The following is a 21,460-nucleotide window of genomic DNA, read 5'->3' as shown; positions in this document are numbered from 1 at the left end:
CAGACCAATCATAGGGTAGGCTTCGGCCCACCGAGTGAAATAGTCCGTCAGAACTAAGATTTACCGGTAACTTGATTGAGTTTTGGGCAAAGGGCCAAGAATGTCAATGGTCACCCGTTCTAAAGGTGCCCCCACTAGGTACTGCTTCATAAGTCCTCGATAATGTTTCTGGGGTTTCTTACGAGCTTCGCACGTTTTACATTGTCGACACCATTGTATAACGTAATCCTTGTAACCTGCCCAGTAAAATCGTCTCGAAACTCTGGCTAAGGTGCGATGTTGGCTAAAATGTCCAGCCGGTGGATCGTCATGCAGCATTTTCATGACTTTCTCATGCCAACTGTCAGGTAAGATTAATGAGTCTTTGGATTGCCAACACCTATACAGGACACCATTTTCCAATTTTATCTTGTTCCATTGGGCCCAATAAACTTTCAAAGTTATGCTTTGAAAAGAAATCTTTTCCCAAAAATCTTCGGACAACTCACGACTACTTGCCACGAATAGATCATCAAGGTGGTGAGGTAAGATTGAATAAATCTTTTTTGGGTTCTCTTTCTTAGTTCTTGCTACTTCACTCCTTTCAGGAGGTTCCGACTGAAAGGAATCATATGGTAGTGTCTCACATTTTGCAATATTGGTGTGTCGGTAGATGACACATTTTGTGTCAATCAGGGTAACAATAAGCATCGATGCTGTACCATTGCTAGGATCAACTACCGATCGTGCGACATGAAAATTCGTGTAGGTAATTGGCTCTTCTGATTCAACAATAGCGTCAGAAATATAAATCGAATCTCCTACTATTGTTGCTCGGATGATGGATTCCGAAAAAGGTGGTAATGTAACCAATGGTAACCTTAAAAATCGACGCCATTTGCGACTCTTTCTTACATGCAATCTCAGTGCCTCCAAATGTTATAGTACCCTTGCCAAGGTCAATCTCACAGTTGTGTCGGTTGAGTCAATCATATCCCAAAATAGCCGGAGTATCAATTTCGGCTATCAATAAGATGTGTTGAAAACATTTTCAGTTTATTGTAATGGAAAATTCTGCTTTTCCAATAGTTGCATGGAGGTCTCCATTTGCTAATTTTAAACGGACACCACATTTAGACAATACGGGTCTTTGAGATTCTGGTATTGAAAAATGTTTTCGACTATGGAATATGGACATTGTTGATGCAGTGTCAATCAAACAATTGTCAAAAATTATATTTAAATTACTTAATTTTTAAATATAAACTATCATGCTTAATTTGGATATTAGAAAATTCAATACATGGTCCCATGAAAAGGTGGGACCTTGTCGGAAAATACGCGAAGTACTAACATTACGTTATTGTAACGTTGTTACCATAACGCTATACTGTGTTATATTATATGCATTAGCTATCACAACGATTAAACGTATAGAAAACACAACGCATGATTTACTTAGATTATTCAACATTTAATGGTGCCGTAACCTTTGGATATATATGGATTCAAAGCTGAAGTCAGTTCGTGCTGGACACAAAGGAGCCGTCACGAAGCTACTGGTGAAATTCGACGAGTTAAAGTCAAAAACAGACACAGAAGTTGACGAAGTGAAAGCCCTTGATGATGCTGTCACGCAGAAACAGAAAACATTGATTGACCTGAATAGCAGACTTTTGGAACAGACATCGGAGGAAAATCTGGAGCAGGAAATCACCGACTCAGATGAATATATGTACGAACTTGATTGCAAAATTAGACAAATTCGGAAATTCATTAAGTCCTTTGAAACAAATATAATTTCGCATGATACTGTTGGTCCTTCAACGAGCAGACTTAACCCTGACGCATATAATTTCACACCCGAAGCTAGAGTTAATATGAACACATGTGCTATAGATTCTATGAACCAGCAGTATTCAATTCACGCCCCTGCAGTGCATACCCGTCCGTCAAAGAATGTCATGTTTCAAGTCCCGTCAGAACCGAGATCTTCAAAATGTAATTACCATAGGCTTCCAAAGTTAGACTTACCCTATTTTAATGGAGATATTATCAAGTGGCAGACATTTTGGGATTGTTTCGAGTCATCGATACACGACAACGACACATTAACGCCAATCCAAAAGTTTAATTATCTGAAAGCCCAGCTGGAGGGAAGCGCCGCGCAAACAGGAGAGGGATTCGCTTTGACAAATGGTTACTACGAAACCGCAGTCAACCTTCTCAGAGATCGGTTCGGACAACCTAGCAAACTGATACATGCTTACATGAAAGCACTCATGAATTTACCCGCACCGACAAATGATGCTTTTAGTTTGAGGTCTTACGGAGACAGATTAGAATCATACGTACGAGGATTAAAGTCACTTGGTCAAACACCAGAGATGTATGGTTCGCTTTTGGTACCTGTAGTTTTGGACAAGTTACCGATTGATATAAGAAAGAATATTGCAAGAGAACACGGAAGAGATAATTTGATATTAGATAATTTACGCAAATCTATAACTAAAGAGATCGACATACTCGAAGCTGGAGAAGGAGTCACAGATTCAGACAGATTGAACGCTACTGCATTTTTCATGGGTACGCAATCACATTCATACAAGAGCAAATTCACAGACGCACATCAGAAGACAAATACACGTACATGTATTTTCTGTTCAGGTGAGCACTATCCGACGGAGTGCTCTGAAGTAACAGACGCAAACGCTAGAAATCAAATCGTAAAACAGAAACAGTTATGCTTTAACTGTTTAGGGTCACACCGAGTGGCGGCATGCAAGTCTACTAAACGATGTAAAAAGTGTAACGGAATGCATCATACTAGCATATGTAGAGGCAAAGAGGTAATTCCAGGTACGACACCGGAACATACAACACAACAGTCATCAGTAAACAAAGTTGAATCACCAAACGAAACTAGAGTAATGTATTCATCACAACATAATCACAACATTCTCCTGAAAACAGCAATTGCACCAGTTGTATATAACGACCAAGAAGTAGAATGTAACATCTTATTTGACGAGGGAGCACAGTGTTCTTTTATAACTCAGAAACTAGCTGATCAATTAGAAATAAAACCCACAGAAAAAGTAAGCATTCAACTGTCTGCGTTCGGAGATTTATCTCAGAAAGTTCGTAACTTAGACACTGCAACAATACAACTACAGACCGACACAGGAGAAAAGGTGCATATTAATTCACTCATTGTTCCAGAAATTGCCGTCCCAATTAAGAAAAATATTTCCCTGACTACAAGGAGCTTGCCACACTTAAGAGAACTTAAACTTGCACATTCTATGCAAAGTACAGAACGTTTCGTAATTGACTTTCTCATAGGCGCCGACCACTATTGGGACATTCTCGAGGACAAAGTAATTAGAGGAAACGGACCCACCGCTGTTCAGTCAAAGATCGGATATCTATTATCAGGACCGATCAATAGAAACATCCAGCCATCAACAGTTCTTGAAAACGTCATCGCACACAAGAACACAACTATTGATAACGAGAAAGGCAATTCCACAGAAGAGTTGTCTCAGAAACATAACCATCAAGATGATGTACCTTCAGGTATGATCGTTACCAAAAGAAGACCCTTTGAGGAAAACATCCAAGGAAGTGACTATCTACCTAGACCGCCCGAACAAACACACCCTCAACTGGTGGAGTCAAGAAGCCACATAGATACAGGACAGAAACTTATAATGAAAGAAATTTACAGCAGAGCCTGAAATTTACCGTGTGTGCTAGAAGGAACATCCATGAATGGACTAAAAGATAAACTGTAATTGTGTTCAGTCAAGGTTAAGGAACTAGATTATTTTATTTGAGATGGACATTAATTTTAAATTATTTATCGGTATTGTGAATTTTACATTTGTTTAATTGTCGTTACATATTTCACTTTTGTCGGTCCCCAGAATGTCGGAAAATACGCGAAGTACTAACATTACGTTATTGTAACGTTGTTACCATAACGCTATACTGTGTGACGTTATATTATATGCATTAGCTATCACAACGATTAAACGTATAGAAAACACAACGCATGATTTACTTAGATTATTCAACAGACCTCCCACTCGACCTTTAATAGTTCCCCGGCGGTAACACACCCGTAAAATTGGCTGTTTGTGTGCCTTGTGTGTAGGTTTTAGTATTTGCCTTCTGGTTAACAGTTATTTTGTTGTCGCCCAAGCGACGCCTGAAATTTACTGCATTCCCTTTTAATGTGACATTTTGCCCCACAAAAATAACAAGGTCCTGCTGTTTTTTTTTCTGGTTTCTTGTTTTTCTATCCTAGCTAACCTTTCGATGATGTTATCGATATCTTCTGACTCCTCTGAGTCACTTATAGAAATTCCCGTGGTTTGGCGTATACATGTAAGAGGCGCTCTATTTGAATATTTTTCTTCTATGTCCTGATGTAAATGCCTAAAATCAATTTAAATAAAAATAACGGGACTCAAAATTATAGACATGCGTAATTTAGATGCTACCACGGAATGCAAACAATAAATCGTAAAGGTAAGAACTCTTTATACACTACACATAAAATAAACGTTCAGTTAGAGTAATAATATGATATTTACATTCCCGACACAGTTAATAATAACGATGTGATTTCACGAAGATAAGTCCAGTAAATGCTTGAAACTTGTTTAGCCCTCCCACCGTTCATAACAGAACGGTGATGGTTGTAAATCAACCTACCTATACATTTAAATAACGAAACCGTTACAATATATATGAAGTTGAATTCTTTGATTCGTCGTTTTAACGTGATGACGGCTGACAAATTGGACCTCGTAATTTTAGTATTATAGATATATCTTTTAATATTCTTTCTTTTCAAATTATTACCATGGTTACTGCATATTTTTTTTTAGCATACACAGCTAAACATGGAACAGTAAAGCTGTCTGAATTTCCCCAGAAACTTTTTCATGTAAAACCCATGCTGTATTTGGAACATCATTAATGCGTTGAGATGCAGTACATTCTACCTTCAAATACGATAAGGACTATTACTGTCGATATGATGGTAATTAACTTCCTTCAGCCATCCAGATGTAAAATAACTGTAGGCCTCCCCCTCCTCGTAGTCCTTCATCAACTTGTCACTCAGCGATTTGTCTTCTTTTTTTCTGAAGGAAGGTGGCTATGTCATAGTTCACACTAAGAGTTACAATATTTATAGTTTACACCAAAGCCTGACCGCTCGGTTTTCGTTACAATACAATGAGTTACGAATGTCCTCGGAAATACCTGTAACAAGAGATTGAGACATTATCTTAAGCAATTCGTTTGCTGGTGAAGTGTTCTTCTCACTTTTTTCGCAATAATCATTCTCCACAATGTTGGTTGTCTTTACATCTAAGTACATTCAGTTGATTGGAATAAGAGTCCGAGTCATCAGCTCTCCCTTTTAACGGTAAGCCTTGTCTAACTAAAGATTTCAGATTTGATTTGATGGTCAGAAGACAAGACCAAACGAGCATATCATCACATACATGTAGCAACATCTAGGGTAGATCTATACAGATTTCACAATATTAGATAAAATGAATAACTTGGAAAAATAATACATATGGAAGAACTAAAGTTAGCAATTTCTAACGGAGACGTAAACTTTGTTAGGCAATTATTCCCAACAAAAATAGTCACTTTGCTCAAACAACAAAGTTAGCTTGAAACAACTCCGGCAGACCTACCTGCAATAGAGACAAATCAACGATTTACAGCAGTGAAGACGAAGGGCGATGGCAATTACCTGTATAATGCAGCTTCCTAGTGTATTAAAGGTAATTTACTTAATACATATTATAAGTTTACCGACTGTCACTTGCCCAGGGTAGAGTCGTACTAAAGTCTTTCCTTTCTCTTTACCGTATTTATACTTTGGTAAACCCTTACCAAAATGGTTTAACATTTACCATTTATTTCCGGCTTACCATTTACCATTTTGGCTTAACATTTACCAAAATTAACAAACCCAGAGCCGACGTCATAGGAAAAATTGGTTATGACGTCATTGGTGTACTTAATATGAAGTAAACAATTAACAGCTGTTCCGATAGTAAAAACATGGACAAGAATAATAAAAAGTTAACAATGTTTACACACAGTTGTACAAGAAATATATAATAAAAAAGAGTAATTTAACGGTGAGGTTTTAACAACATTATCACACAATTTTAGGGAAAATAAGTTCCATCTCAAGAAACCCCCATTTCGTTACAGTAATATGCCTTGATGGCAGATGAGACCAAAGATGTAAGCAGTAGAGAACATAAGTAATATGCATTAGATGGATGGATGAGCAGCTAGAAGTTCAAGAGGATTTCATGAGTTATACCTGATAGACGACACTGGCGCTAAAACAATTTCTGATTCAATTCAAGACGTTTTTTGAGGCTTAATACAAGTCTAACTCAGTGTCGTGGCCAAACATACGATAGAGCCAGCGCTATGTCGGTGCAGAAAAACGGGGTTCAGAAGAGAATAAAAGACGAGCAACTAAAAGCCCTGTATTATCACTGTTATTGTCATGGCCTAAATGTAGCATGCTTTGACAGTATCAAGAGTAAAGATTATGTCCGATGCTTTTGATACAACACGCGAAATAACCAAGCTGGTAAAGAAGTCTCCCAAAGTGACACCAAGCTCGAAAAAATTAGAAAAGCTGCAATGTAAGAGACTGCAGATGATCACATGTATGGTGGGATACGAGTTCGGTGTCCTATCAGATGGACCGTCAAAGCAGATGCTATGATAGCGATTTTTAACAACTATGAGTCTTTAAACTAGAGGCTCTAAAGAGCCTGTGTCGCTCACCTTGGTATATGTGAATATTCAACAAAGGACACAGATGGATTCGTGACAAAATTGTGTTTTGGTGATTGTGATGTGCTTGTAGATCTAACTTTACTGAACATTCTTGCTGCGTACATATATCACCATCTATAATGATTGGCCCAGTAGTTTCAGTTGAAAGTGTTAGTAAAAATTTACAAATTTTATGAAAATTGTTAAAAATTGACTATCGGTTTGTCTGAAATTTTCAGGGCAGATAGATCTTGACATGCTAAACAATTTAACCCCATGCAGTTTTGCTCTTAATGCTTTTGTTTTTGAGTTATAAGCCAAACACTGCATTTTACCCCATGTTCTATTTTTAGCCATGGTCGCCATCTTGGTTGGTTTGACGGGTCAACGGACACAATTTTTAAACTAGATACCCCAATGATGATTGTGGCCAAGTTTGGTTAAATTTGGCTCAGTAGTTTCAGGGCAGAAGATTTTTGTAAAAGATAAATAAGATTTACGAAAAATGGTTAAAAATTGACTATAAAGGGCAATAACTCCTAAAGGGGTCATTTGACCATTTCGGTCATGTTGACTTATTTGTAAATCTTATTTTGCTGAACATTATTGCTGTTTACAGTTTATCTCTATCTATAATATTATTCAAGATAATAACCAAAAACAGCAAAATTTCCTTAAAATTACCAATTTAGGGGTAGCAACCCAACAACAGGTTGTTCGATTCATCTGAAATTTTCAGAGCAGATAGATCTTGACCTTATAAACAATTTGACCCACGTCAGAATTGCTCTAAATGCTTTGGTTTTTGAGTTATAAGCCAAAAACTGCATTTTACCCCTATGTTCTATTTTTAGCCATGGCGGCCATCTTGGTTGGTTGACCAGGTCACCGGACACAATTTTTAAACTAGATACCCCAATGATGATTGTGGCCAAGTTTGGTTTAATTTGGCCCAGTAGTTTCAGAGAAGAAGATGTTTGTAAAAGTTAACGCCGGACGCAGGACGACGACGACGGACGACGACGGACGCCGGACGCAAAGTGATGAGAAAAGCTCACTTGGCCCTTCGGGCCAGGTGAGCTAAAAAGTTATGGGAATGGACACTAAAGGAACTTAAGGACACTGATATGAAGGCGACAGTAAGTGGCGTCGATGCACATATGCAAAGATTTGACTTTTTCTTTGGGCTGAGTCTCGGGGAATGTCTTCTTCGAAACGCAAACAATTTAAGCGCAGGACTTTAGACCAAAGATTTATCCGATGCGGAGGGGAAGGTAATGGCCCTTAAGACTTTAAAGGCAATAACCTTAATGAGAACTGACGAGGCTAAGTCTATTTTGGCAGAAAGTCATTACATTTGCCGAGCACAGATGTGTGGATAAGCCATGTCTTCCTAGACATAAAAGAGTGCCTGCAAGATTTACTAGCAATAGATCAAATGGTAAATTTTATTAAAGATCGAATTGACACACCTGACTTTGACATGTACGTAAATGCAGAACAGATTTTAATCAAGTGCATAAGAGGTGACGATCTTGAGGGTGAATTACATGCCGTTACGGCATTTTACGGGGATGATTTTCAAGAAGATCATTTGAACTGCCAACTAAGGATGGTTTCTGTCAATTTTGAGTCTGGGTGCAAAAAAGATAATGCTAATTTTGCTGACATTGTGAAATATGTCAAAACACTGTCAAAGGGAGAAAAAGTGTGGTTAATGAAGTTCTTAAGTTGTCCAAGCTTGTTCTTGTGATACCAGCAACAAACGCAACAAGTGAGCGATCTTTTGGCTCCCTCCGACGAATGAAAAGCTTATTTAATGTTTCTTAATGTGCACAAAGACAAAACTGGTGGACTGAACATAATGAGGCAAGGAAATTGTATTTAAAGAAAGCAAATACAACAATTTTGGAGAATTCTAAATTATTTTTGCTAAATTTTTGTATTATTAAGTCATATGTAAATTTGTGTTGATATAATGCTAAACATAAGGAAAATTTATAGAAAATCCACAGCCTTCGATTAAATTATTGCAAGCATTGCATCCCATCGATCCTATCTACATATATCAAGCACTGGATTTCCAAATATGAGAGTACAGGTAGAAAGACTAAGTTTCCTTGTTACGTTCTCTCATATTTGGCAATACATTAGTGTTGCACACATAAATAGCAATGATTTTATTAAATAAAGGTAACAGCAGTATACCGCTGTTCAAAACTCATAAATCCATGGACAAAAAACAAAATTGGGGTAACAAACTAAAACCGAAGGAAACGCATTAAATAAAAGAGGAGAACAACGACACAACATCGGAAAACATGTTTATAAATATAGATAATGGTTAAAACAAATACAAATATGGATCAATATGTACAATAGTCACATTTTCTAGGTTGACTTTAATGACTCGATTAGCAAAATTTTTTTAAAGGAATTTATAGCTTGTTTAAGACTTTTTGTAAACAATAAACGCTAGCACATCATACACAAACAAGTGAGTAAGGTATGTTTAAAATTCTTTAACAAAAAAAACTCATTTCTACAAAATCTTGGTTTCATTTGTCACAAAATCTCCTTTGACTTTTTTTTGTGTACGTAAACCTTGCAGGCCTTATTCAAATTAGTTGTTTTGTCCTCTTATTTCTCAATCTTACTTTTAGCACATGGAGTTTTGATAATCTGTTCATCTGTCCTCAATCTGATCATAGTTCCCTTTACGGAAAACCCTGTGACTTTGTTTAGCGAAAATTTGATCGTCTTTAATTGAAGTTGTAATTTTCCTGCATCTGGTATACTAGTACTGTTACAGAATTGCACGCATTCATTTTCCTTATACTTTCCCAGGAAGAGCATACCATGCCCCGGCCTAGCAAAGTGTCCAACAAAGCTATCAATTTTAGATAAGATAATCAGTCTATTTCTAACCAGTGGACTGATTGTCCTTCTTTGACACATTTCACGTTTTTTTTTAAATTTTTTTTACATGACTTATTTTATCTACCAAATTCGCATCTACTATCCTGACAATGCAGCCAACTTAAAAAAAAATTAATAACATAAAACATACAGAATAAAAACCGACAATTTCTTATTACTGACACCATGTTGACATATATAAGGCAGTACAACCATCCATACAAATAGATATATAAACATGTTTCTAAATATCAAAAATAATTTTAATTCATGAGAATATTTACAACTCAAAGTGAAAACAGTCGGAGTACATTTACTGTAAATTAGTCAATGTCATTATTATATTCAGATCAACAACATAGATCAAGAAAGCAAAATTCAATTAAATCCTGCATAATAAAAGAACAACTAACTAAAGAATTTAAATATCGAAAAATATTCAACTTGTGACCGAACAACACTGATATCGCGTCGCCAGGTAAACTTAATTTGCGACAGTAAAACTACCGCTTTAAATACAACAAAGTTATCTCTTTGATATCGTTTTTATTTTACCTTTGATCTTGTTAATTAATAAATCTCTATCTTGTCGGGGTTGAGAGATATGACAAATTATCGTTAGAAACTAAGAGGAATGTGGTCAAATAGCGATAAACATGATAAACAGACTTTCATTGGTCATCTCTTCTTGATTGTTTTTGTTTCTTTTTTTTTTACGTCTGCCGTACCGGCTGCAGAGACAAAATCAATCTTGTGGAGATCAATTGTATCAACAATAATCTATAAATATGATAATTACATGCATGTTTTTAAACATTTTTTATGCCCCACCTACGATAGTAGGGGGTATTATGCTTTTTTGGTCTATGCGTCCGTTCGTCTGTTCGTCCGTCCGTCTGTCCCGCTTCAGGTTAAGTTTTTGGTCAAGGTAGTTTTTGATGAAGTTGAAGTCCAATCAACATAAAACTTAGTATACATGTGCCCTATGATATGATCTTTCTAATTTAATTGCCAAATTCGAGTTATGACCCCAATTTTACGGTTCACTGAACATAGAAAATGATAGTGCAAATTTCAGGTTAAAGTTTTTGGTCAAAGTAGTTTTTGATAAAGTAGAAGTCCAATCAACTTGAAACTTTGTATACATGTTCCTTTTGATAAGATCATTTTAATTTTAATGACAAATTAGAGAATTTATTCCAATTTCACGGTACAGTAAACATAGGAAATGATAGTGCGAGTGGGGCATCCGTGTACTGTGGACACATTCTTGTTTCCAGTATCGATTCCTGCTATATACAATCCAGAAGTGTCACTCAAGTTAAGAAACAGTGGCTTGATTTACAAAGTGATGCTCGAAAGAAAGAGTCCAAAAGGAGGAGAGATAGTTGGGTGACTGGAGGTGGGCCAGCCCCTCCAGAGATTGACTCTAATGAATTAGAGGTGATAAATCAATTTTCCTTAGTTTTACTGCATCATATGGATAAATTGTTGAATTATATACAACAAAAATTATAAAGACTTCTTTTTGATTAAGGACAGGAATATGTATGATGTGTTAGGGCTAAACCCATAAGCTAATATATATGTACCTCTGGTCCTAGTTGAAACCCACTGAATGTTTCAAACGGTATTTTGATAGGAAAAATAACAAAACTATACAGCATCTTATTTCTTTTCAGATTATAAGTGTAACATCAGATGCTGCCATTTCAGGTTTGGAATCAGGCTATAGTTCTCTAGGTAGGAAGATTATTTTATAACTATACACTTATTCTTGTTTTAAGAATATTATTATTTCATGCAACAAAGTAAGTTGTTTTACCTATCAGGTTTATCTGTCAAATTTCATGGCCCCGCAACGAAGTTGTCGCTGCCATATAGTTTCACCCTTGCCAGAAATTCCGTAATTCATAAATTCCGTCATTCTGCAACAAACCATTATACAGAGTTTTTGCCTAAATGCCTTCAGATAATGGGCTAAATTTTGGTATGTGAGTTAACCATAATGAGTTACAAATCAAATTAAATTTAAGTTCCGCTTTGCTATTTTTTACAAAAATTATGGGGTTTGACTTCGATAAATTGTTGAAAAGCACAGTTATACGGTCTTCTTTTTTAAACGCTTTCAGATATTGGGGAGATTTTTGGTATGTGAGTTACCCATGATAAGTTACAGATCAAGTTAAGTTTTATTTCACTTGGCATAACTAAATCTACTAATAAGTCAATAACCAGAATATTTGGCTTACTTATTAGATGAGTTGCACTGATATTTTTTTTAAGACATTTTGATGTCTGAAAAAAGCTATAGAACACATATTCACCAGTAAACACTTCCCTTCCCCTCTTTCTTAACTTAATATAGGATAAGTGGATAGACCAATAAGAATACATTTAAAATAGATGTCAATGAAACCAAAACATTACAGACTATTTGAATTGGTCTGAGTACAGTTATTTGAGTGCACTTCTTTTACACAATAAATGAAAATTAAAAAATCCCACCTGCGCTTTCTCAATAATATTTTAGTGTGTTCTACTTTTGGAACAAACTTTATCAAAATTATAGAAAAGTTCATATTTTGTGTTAAGGGGGGTCTTGACAGCTTCCGAAGTGCTAATTGTTTACCTTTTTACAATGTCATTTCACCCCAACTTCCTATATAAGGCATAAAACATGGAGAAATAAATTTGGAAGGGGTATAAAAAAAATTGACCAGTAACACACTGTCCACACTAAGGACTATATTAGTGGACAACGAAAATCAAAGGCGATAACTGTGTACACGGACCAATTAATTTTTTATCATTCGTTGATTTTTAAATGTCATCCCTAAGGATAACGACCTTCTGTATTGAATTAACATGTATTGTAGAATATTACTTTTATTACTCCAAATCAGTTTATTTAGTGTTGTTCTAGTGTGAAAAGTGTTCTTGTCGCTATATTATTCTGCTTGCAAACTTCAGCAAAGCCAAAGAATTTCATAGTTTCATGTGGAAGCTGAACCAAGTGTCCTAAGTAAGTGCAGTTATTGAAGGACAAATATATATAGCTCATTCTACTTATATGATGTTTTTAAAAGTGTATGGATATCTCTTAGCTGACCTGTAACATATTTAAAAAAAAATAGTTTGGGGGTGAGGCTGATTTTTTTTATTAATGGAAAGGCTAAAATGTTGACACCTTCATCACCAGGTTCTTTTAATGATCCATTGCATATCAGCTAAAAATAAAATAAACTTAAACATTACAAATGGACCATCACACATAAGCGTTATTTTCAACAATTAGTGTCAAAATGATACCATCACACTTCAAAGAGACCATTGCAGTCAGGAGTTCCATAACGGTTCAGATTCTTACATATATTTATTGATTTGAACATTATTTCAAATACCCTAGTAAACCCAGTTAAGGAAATGCTCTTTAGGACCACTTCTATTACTAGTATAACACATGCCATATGTAAAAATGTAAATTTTGGAATAATATAACCTTTTATGTTTGATTCAGTTTAATTATGATATTATTTTGTTTCAGAAAATCTTGAAACAGCTGAGGCTATTTTGTTTCAGAAAATCTTGAAACAGCTGAGGCTATTTTGTCTGCAGCATTGCCAACAAGAGGTTTGTTACTTTTTATAAGTCCCATGCCGACAAAACTAAAGCTTAATCCGAACAATATTTATTATTTCTTCTAATTGTAACCTTTTACGCAGAATTAAATTCATGTGCAGCGCATAAATATATTTCAACCTGTCAATTTATGCAGGTGCCTCATAATATCAATGGTTATGCTGTGGTAATTGAGTCAGATCAATAATACTGCTGTTGAGCTTGGAATGAGTCAGATCCTCTTGATCTTATAATCCAAGCCTCCATCATCTGCATCGAAGCCAACCTCTTTTAAATCCAAACCATCATCTTCAATTACCAAACAATTAGAGTCAACAACCAAACCATCATCTTTGAAAGCCAGCCTTCCAGTGGTCCAACTACCTTCAACATATTTGACAGTCGCAGAGGAAACCCTTACCCAGAAGAAGACTAGAAAGGTCCTGACACTTGGTTCCATGCCAGCCATACTACCTGCCAGAAGGGATTGGAAAACAAATCCATTAAAATACCAATTGTGACAACATTCTTGGAATGGCCACCTTGGGTTTGGGAAACCCTAACACCATACAGGAAGCTGTTGACCTAGAAACTTGCAGCTTCCAAGTAAGAGTACTCCACTGAGAAATTCCAAAATTGGCATGGACAGAACTGATTTACTGGACAAATACAATTTTCTTGACCAAAAAAAATACCTTTCTCATCGGGGTTGAGAGATATGAAGAATTATCGCTAGAAACTAAGAGGCATGTGTCCTTTAATTGACATTTTTTTCATAGGTCAATAAGCGATAACCATGACAAACAGACTTTCATTGGTTATCTCTTCTTGATTGCCTTTTTAACATTTGCCGTACCGGCTGAAGAGACAAAATTAATCTTGTAGAGATGAACAACGGTAATCTATAAATATAATAATTACATGCATGTTTTTAAACATTACACATTTTTTTCCAATATTAATTCCTGCAATATACAATCCAGAAGCGTCACTCTAGTTAAGAAAAAGTGGCTTGATTACCAAAGTTATGCTCGAAAGAAGGGGTCCAACATGAGGAGATAGTTCGATTACTCGAGGTGGGCAAGCCCCTCCAGGGATCGACTCTAATGAAGTAAAGGTGATAAATTAATTTTCCCTTATTTTTTAAGGCTTTCATATTTTTTTGTGGTGCAAATTCCAAATTCCTTAAGCTATTAAACCTTTACTGCATCATATGGATAATATCTAAAAACCAAACAATTAGTAAACAACCAAATTATCATTTTTGACAGTCAAAGTAAACCAGTTGTACACTACACGGGATCTGAGGGACACTTCAACGGACACAGTTATTGATTATTGCAACCGTAGCAAAATTCCGTTACGCCTATTATGAAAATAACGTACTAATTTTACCATAGCAGATAGCATTTAAATCATCATGTCAATGAAGAAAAATTTAAATCAGTGGAAGACATATATTTTTGTGTTTCAAAATAATGTGTTATACATAAACTGTATGTAACTGTATTATAACTCAGGAGAATTTCCGTTCCTAATAAATGAAACAAATTACATAACATTCAATTATTTTTACAACCTGGATGTTATCGTGCCAACTGAAGAAATAAATCAGCTACAGGTGAATATAAACTTTAATTGGTGATATCCTTCAACAGAAAGCGTATTGACTTTATGATTTTTTTATGAAGTAATTGAAAAGTTATCCATTTTGTTAGGCAAGTGTCCCTTCCACTTGTTTTCCAAACTCGTTTTACTTGATAAGATATTTTTCATTGATTGTAAGGTATCTGGCACATATATGCATATACTTGAATTTATATTTCAACCCATAATACAAAGTCCTGAAAGTGTCTTTCTGAGGAAATAATTAAGTCTTGCTATCGGTTCAAACCATTTTTGTTTTTTCTCCGTAAAGAGCCATTTTTCTGGTCAAGTGACCAAAGTAGGAAATATTTGTTGTTGTCATATTTAAAAAAAAAATCTTTAAAATATTCTATACGAATACGAAATAGGTCATTACATTATTAATTTTAGAGGAATTATATTGAAACTAGTTTAACACTGGAATAGAATATCAGTACTCCCGGCATCTGCTAGAACTTGAAAACAAGTACGGATTGACAATTTAGTCTAAGATGCATGATTTTAAGTATAAACTGTTAGTGGCCTTGAAACAGCATTCAGATAGCTGCCAGTACTCTCAGATCTGTTCCTAGTGCCCTTTGTTGTAGGGATGTAAAAGTACCATGCCACGTCCAATTGTTGTTTTTTTTGTCCATCTGCTGAGTTGAGCCTTTTTCAACTAATTTTTTTAGTTTGTTGTTATGGTGTACTGATATTCCTATCTCCCAGGTTAGGGGGTGATATCCCGCTAACATTTTTAACCCCGCCACATTTTTCAATTGTTATAAAGAATTCTTAAATAGTTCGTATTATTTATTCTTTAGTTTTCTATGTTATGTAATATGTACTATTGTTTGTCTGTTTGTCTTTTCATTCTTAGTCATGGCGTTGTCAGCTTGTGTTAGATTTAAGAGTTTGACCGTCTCTTTGGTATCTTTTGTCCCTCTTTTAAACCATCTATCAAATTTACAATCTCGGGGAAAAATTCATAGAAATGCTTACAACTCTATGTTCCCGAGCTTTATCATATTTTATACAGAGATTGATTTTTTCTATCGACCACACAACCTTGCAATTAAAAATTTGCCAAGCACATAGAGACTTATTATGTATACACTGAAGGAAGAATAAACAAAATCCAGAGCGAAAATGGCAGCATTGTTTCAAGTGAAATTAAGAAATACATTACAAATTAATTCGATACAAACATAGCTATAATTATGTAAAATTTTGAGTATGGCGAAACGTTGACATTTTACAAGTATTGTCGTGTTATATATTTTCGTATTATTAATATATTATCTAATTTTTTTTTTATCTCAGCGCGAGTATTCTATGACGTGTTGTCCAGTTTTGATAATGAGAAAAACAACTCTACATCGTGAGTGATGTCAACCGTGGTCAAAGTCGTTTTCACTACAAAAGAGTCTTATTTGGTGTTCGACCAGTAAGGGTAAGCTCAGATGGTAATTGATAAGACTCGACACAAAAATGTAGTCTAGACTGGTCTGAATATCTTACTCAATTATATATTGATCTTTCAAAAGTCGAATTTATTTCGTTCGTTGCTTTCTCATTGAATGATTGAATTGATAGATAAAATAAAAGTAAGTATTTTAGTCATGATTAAAATAAATTAACCACCATTAATTTTTTTATAAATGTTCAAAGAATTTTATTTTATATGGGGACGTAGTCCCCAATAACAGTAGAAAATTCAATAAAAAGAAAATACGGGAAAATATCCCGAATTTTCTATTGAAAATTTCCCGAATTTTCTATTGTACTAATGAACTCAAAATCGTTCAATTTTTTTGTGTCGTGTTTTGAAATCCCAGACCGGCGCAGAAACAGTTTCCGGTAGTGAAGCATCTGCGCAGATCGACTGTTTTTAATCTCTTCCGGTTTTGCTGACAGACAATACTACTTTAAAAAATAAACATAAATACCAAAAAGAATACGGACTACAACACAATAACAATACCACGCATATGCTTTTCGTGTCCCTTTTTACAATTTATGTTAGACTAGTTTATTGTCATTTTGTTATTCGTTTGAGATTTTACAAAAAAGGAACAAAGATTAAAATTATATCAAGTTATTCAACATTTATTAATTTGTCATCGCTAGTTTTTACCACTGGTCGGTATTGATACACATCCGCTTCCTAACAACTGGGAAAATGGCCGATGGCTTCATATATAGCAACATGCTTCTTGTTTACATTAAAATATCAAGTTTTAGTCCTTTTTTACCTTTTATAATGTATATTTTCTTTTTACATATCAATTCTACAAATCCATTACCGCATAGTAACTGTCATTAAATTCATAGGATTGTCATATATAACGTCTCTTTGTCGCCAAAAAATCGTATGCACGTTCGTTAGCAGACGACTATCGGCTCGCTGACAACCCTTGAATTTTCAAGACAACAAAACCTGTAATATATATATGTCAAAGAACTACTTGTAAGTGTGAATTGAATTTAAAGTTGCCATCTTAGTTATCTACTGTTTTAAGAAGGAAAACAGAGATTAAAATTAACAGTTCTAGTGGCAGTGATCATTCATATGTTCGTTATGCATTGGTCAATGGCCATTTTTTGATAATATGCAGACCAGATCCAGTAACCATTCATATGCCAATATGAATGATACACCGGTCAACGGTCATTCTTTTGACAAACATTCAAATCATCATTACTGTGGATTCATTGGATATCAATTTTCGTGGGTACTGGTGAACCACGAATTCAAATGTCCAACGAATAGCATATTTTGAATAGGCTTTGTATACCTGTAAACAGTGAAAAGTAAAATCACAAAAATACTGAACTCAGAGGAAAAACAATTTCGAAAGTCCATAATCACATGGCAAAATCAAAAAACAAAACGCATCAAAAACGAATGGACAAGAACTGTCATATTCCTGACTTGGTACAGGCATTTTCAAATGTAGAAAATGGTGGATTAAACCTGGTTCTATAGCGCTAACCCTCTCACTTTAATAACAGTCTCATCAAATTCCGTTACATTTACATGATGCGTTAAATGAACAGTCAAAGGTTATGTGACCAATTGACCGAAACCACGAAATCAAACATCCACGAATATGCAAGTTTTTAGCCATCCACGAAAATTGATATCCACGAAAATAAATGAATCCACAGTATTGCAAAACTGACAATTTTTCATATTTACTCCCAAATTTAACTTTTGCTGATGTTGTTAAAATTTGTTCCCAAGAATACCAGAGACAAGAATGCAATTATGCCAGTCATTAATGTTACTCCAAGTTCTACACAGGTGTATGCTTCAAGTTCTTCATTAAATAGAGGGCAAACATATGCAGATATAGTCAAGTCCCAATATGCAAAAACTAAAGCCATTTGTTCTAAATTAGATATTGTTATTAAATCTTAAGCTGAGGAATGTACCACAGAATCACACAACAAAAAAGGCACACAAGTTTCAAGTTTCAAGTTTTTATTTCTCAAGACCCTTAACCAGGGTATGTGAACAAATACAATTGAATACAATATAACAAAATAGGTTGATTAAATGAACAAGTTAACATATATACATTATATACATTTCCAAATATATGGAAGACGAACATATTATATAAACAGTAACTTCAATCATTTTACTAAAGAAAGTATGATTTTACAAAATTTTGCAGCTTTGAGTTAAACAAAGCATGAAATTTATCAACATTTGGATTTGTAGTGAATTCTTTTGGCAATAACATTTTCCTCTCGTTTTTGAAATAAGAACATTGGAATAAATAATGAAATTCATCACCTAATGAGTTACAGTCACAAATATCACAAATTCTATCATCTCTTGCTATTCCCCAAAACCTGCCCTTTTCAACTGGCAGTTTATTATTAACACATCTAAAATTACATAAAGATTTCCTTAAATCTGTAGGAAGTTCTATTAAATATTTTTCAAAACAATGCTTTCTTTTAAAAATTCTATAATTGAGAATTTAGGTGATTCATACACAGTAGCACACCATTTCTGCTTAAATTGGTCACATAACCTTTGCTTTACAATCTTAGCTAGGTTGACAGATTTAGACACATTTTGAGTTAACCAATATTCAGAACAACCACATTCATTTAGAGTATTTTCAACACAACGTATCCATTCTGAATGGTACATATTTCTGTTATGCATGGTGTATAACAATTTATACAAAATAGATGAAATCTTATCTTGCTTACTACACATGAATCTTTTCCATAGACCAATCATCCTACTTTTAATAAATACATCAATAGGATATCTACCTAGTTCTCCATATATAATACAATTTGGAGTTGACTTCTTAACATTTAAAATAATCTTATAAAATTGTAAGAATAAAGATTCAACAGTATTATTGTTACTATAACCCCACACTTCACACCCATATAACAATATAGGTGCTACCATTGTGTCAAACATTTGTAATTGCAAATCAATAGGCAATCCTAGACTTCTACATTTTCTTAACATACTGTACATGGCTTTTCTACCTTGTTCTAACAATTTTTTCTGGTTATTTTTAAAGGAACCGTTATACATAAATATAATACCTAAATAAGCAAAATCATCAACAATATTCAAAACCTCCCCATTCAGTGTAAATATAGGTTTATCAGGGGATTTACGTTTCCTAAATACAACAACTTTTGTTTTTGTAGCATTAATTTCAAGTTTCCAAGTCTTACAATATAAATACATGGAATTAAGTGCAGCTTGTAACTCAGCCTTAGATTCAGCAAGTATAACAGTGTCATCAGCATATAATAATAGATACAATCTTAAATAGACAGAAATTTCATCAGTATCAAGAGCAGTATGAACAGCATTACAAACATCTGACAACCCATCATATGCATTAGATACAAACTGGAATAAATCATTAAGAAACAGCGAAAAAAGTACAGGCGACAGGTTTTCTCCCTGTCTAACACCAACATTACTTTGAAAATAATCTGACATTTGACTACCCTGTCGTACACAGCATTTAGTACAGAAACAATCTTTTTTAAATGTGCCCCACCATGGAGTGATTGCTATAGAAAATGATAATTATTTCATAAATGATGTTCCTGGAGTTGGAAATTGCTTTTTCTCATCACTTAGATATAGGAAGATGTGGTGTGAGTGCCAATGAGACAACTCTCCATCCAAGTAACAATTTAAAAAGTAAACCATTATAGGTTACAGTACGGCCTTCAACACGGAGCCTTGGCTCACACCGAACAATAAGCTATAAAGGGCCCCAAAATTACTAGTGTAAAACCATTCAAACGGGAAAACCAAAGGTCTAATCTATATAAACAAAACGAGAAACATATATATTACATAAACAAACGACAACTACTGTACATCAGATTCCTTAGTTTAGCTATAAATGAACATTTCTCCCAAAAACATGTTTATCGCTCATTATCATGCTCAGAAATTTACAACAATTTATATATATATATATATACAATAGTTTTAAGATATCCTCATATATATATATATGAGGATATCTTAAAACTATCACATTATAACAATATCACAAGGGATATTTATTTACAAACAATGGTTAATGGAAGAGGATGGGCAACCTCTTGTGAGATGGCATCAAAAATTACTCAAAGCAATATAAATATCTGGATACAAGGAACAAACATGGCAAACGAAACATGTACAGTTTTTACAAAAGAACAATATATCCACTCACCTCAGAGTAGAACAATATATATTTTACTTAGCCATAACCATTTTCAACTGTTGAAAAGAATTCCACACCAATCAATTATTTGACTGTCACAATCAAACGAAAATAAATATGCAATATAAAATAAAAATGGTAACGCCAGTACTAAGAGAAAATTTAATTTTAAACATTTAACCGTTCCTGAAAAAAAACACAAAAAAAATGATTATCTTCCAAATGTTACATGTATTTCAGAAAATCTTATTTCTGAAAAATTTGAAGACATGCCAATTATAAAGTCATTTGATAATAGGTCACTTAAAAAAATCAATCGAGATCAAGAACTGCAGGTTGAATGTATAGAGCAAGGTATCAAATATGAGCCTCCAATTTTAAATGAGTCTGCAAAAGAGCTTTATGTAAGGTTAGTTACCCTTGGCTCGCTACAATATACAAACACAATTAAGTGAAACCTATTAGAACTGTTCACACGTATTCTATTATAACTAGCGGAGTTCAACCAACTAAGCTAAACATTGGTGCCGTGACCAGGATTTGTTCTAGTTGTTATTGAATTAACTAAAGTTTATTAAAATTCATCCGAGTAAAATCACTAGATATTATTTGTCGTGTACTCCGGTTTTGGTATTACTCGATTTTACGCCGTGGAAAGATCATAAGACATTTTGACAAAAGCCTGTAACAGCTCTCTTCCAATCTCTTTTGATAATAATAGTACTAAATGTTTTGAGAAACATGTTACTAAAATTTGC

The 21,460-nt window shown here is 34.5% G+C and overlaps 1 protein-coding gene across 1 annotated transcript; it reads left to right on the top strand.

The window, feature by feature from the left end:
• Positions 1-1,481: 1,481 nt before the first annotated feature.
• LOC134687469 (uncharacterized) lies at positions 1,482-3,719 on the top strand. Its single transcript, XM_063547835.1, has one exon. The coding sequence runs from the start codon at positions 1,482-1,484 to the stop codon at positions 3,717-3,719; it is 2,238 nt and encodes a 745-aa protein (XP_063403905.1).
• Positions 3,720-21,460: the final 17,741 nt, after the last annotated feature.

This window comes from Mytilus trossulus, chromosome 1 (assembly GCF_036588685.1).
Source record: "Mytilus trossulus isolate FHL-02 chromosome 1, PNRI_Mtr1.1.1.hap1, whole genome shotgun sequence".
NCBI classification, from domain to species: domain Eukaryota; kingdom Metazoa; phylum Mollusca; class Bivalvia; order Mytilida; family Mytilidae; genus Mytilus; species Mytilus trossulus.
Note: the sequence above shows the minus strand (reverse complement) of the source record. Positions and strands in the feature narration are given on the sequence as shown.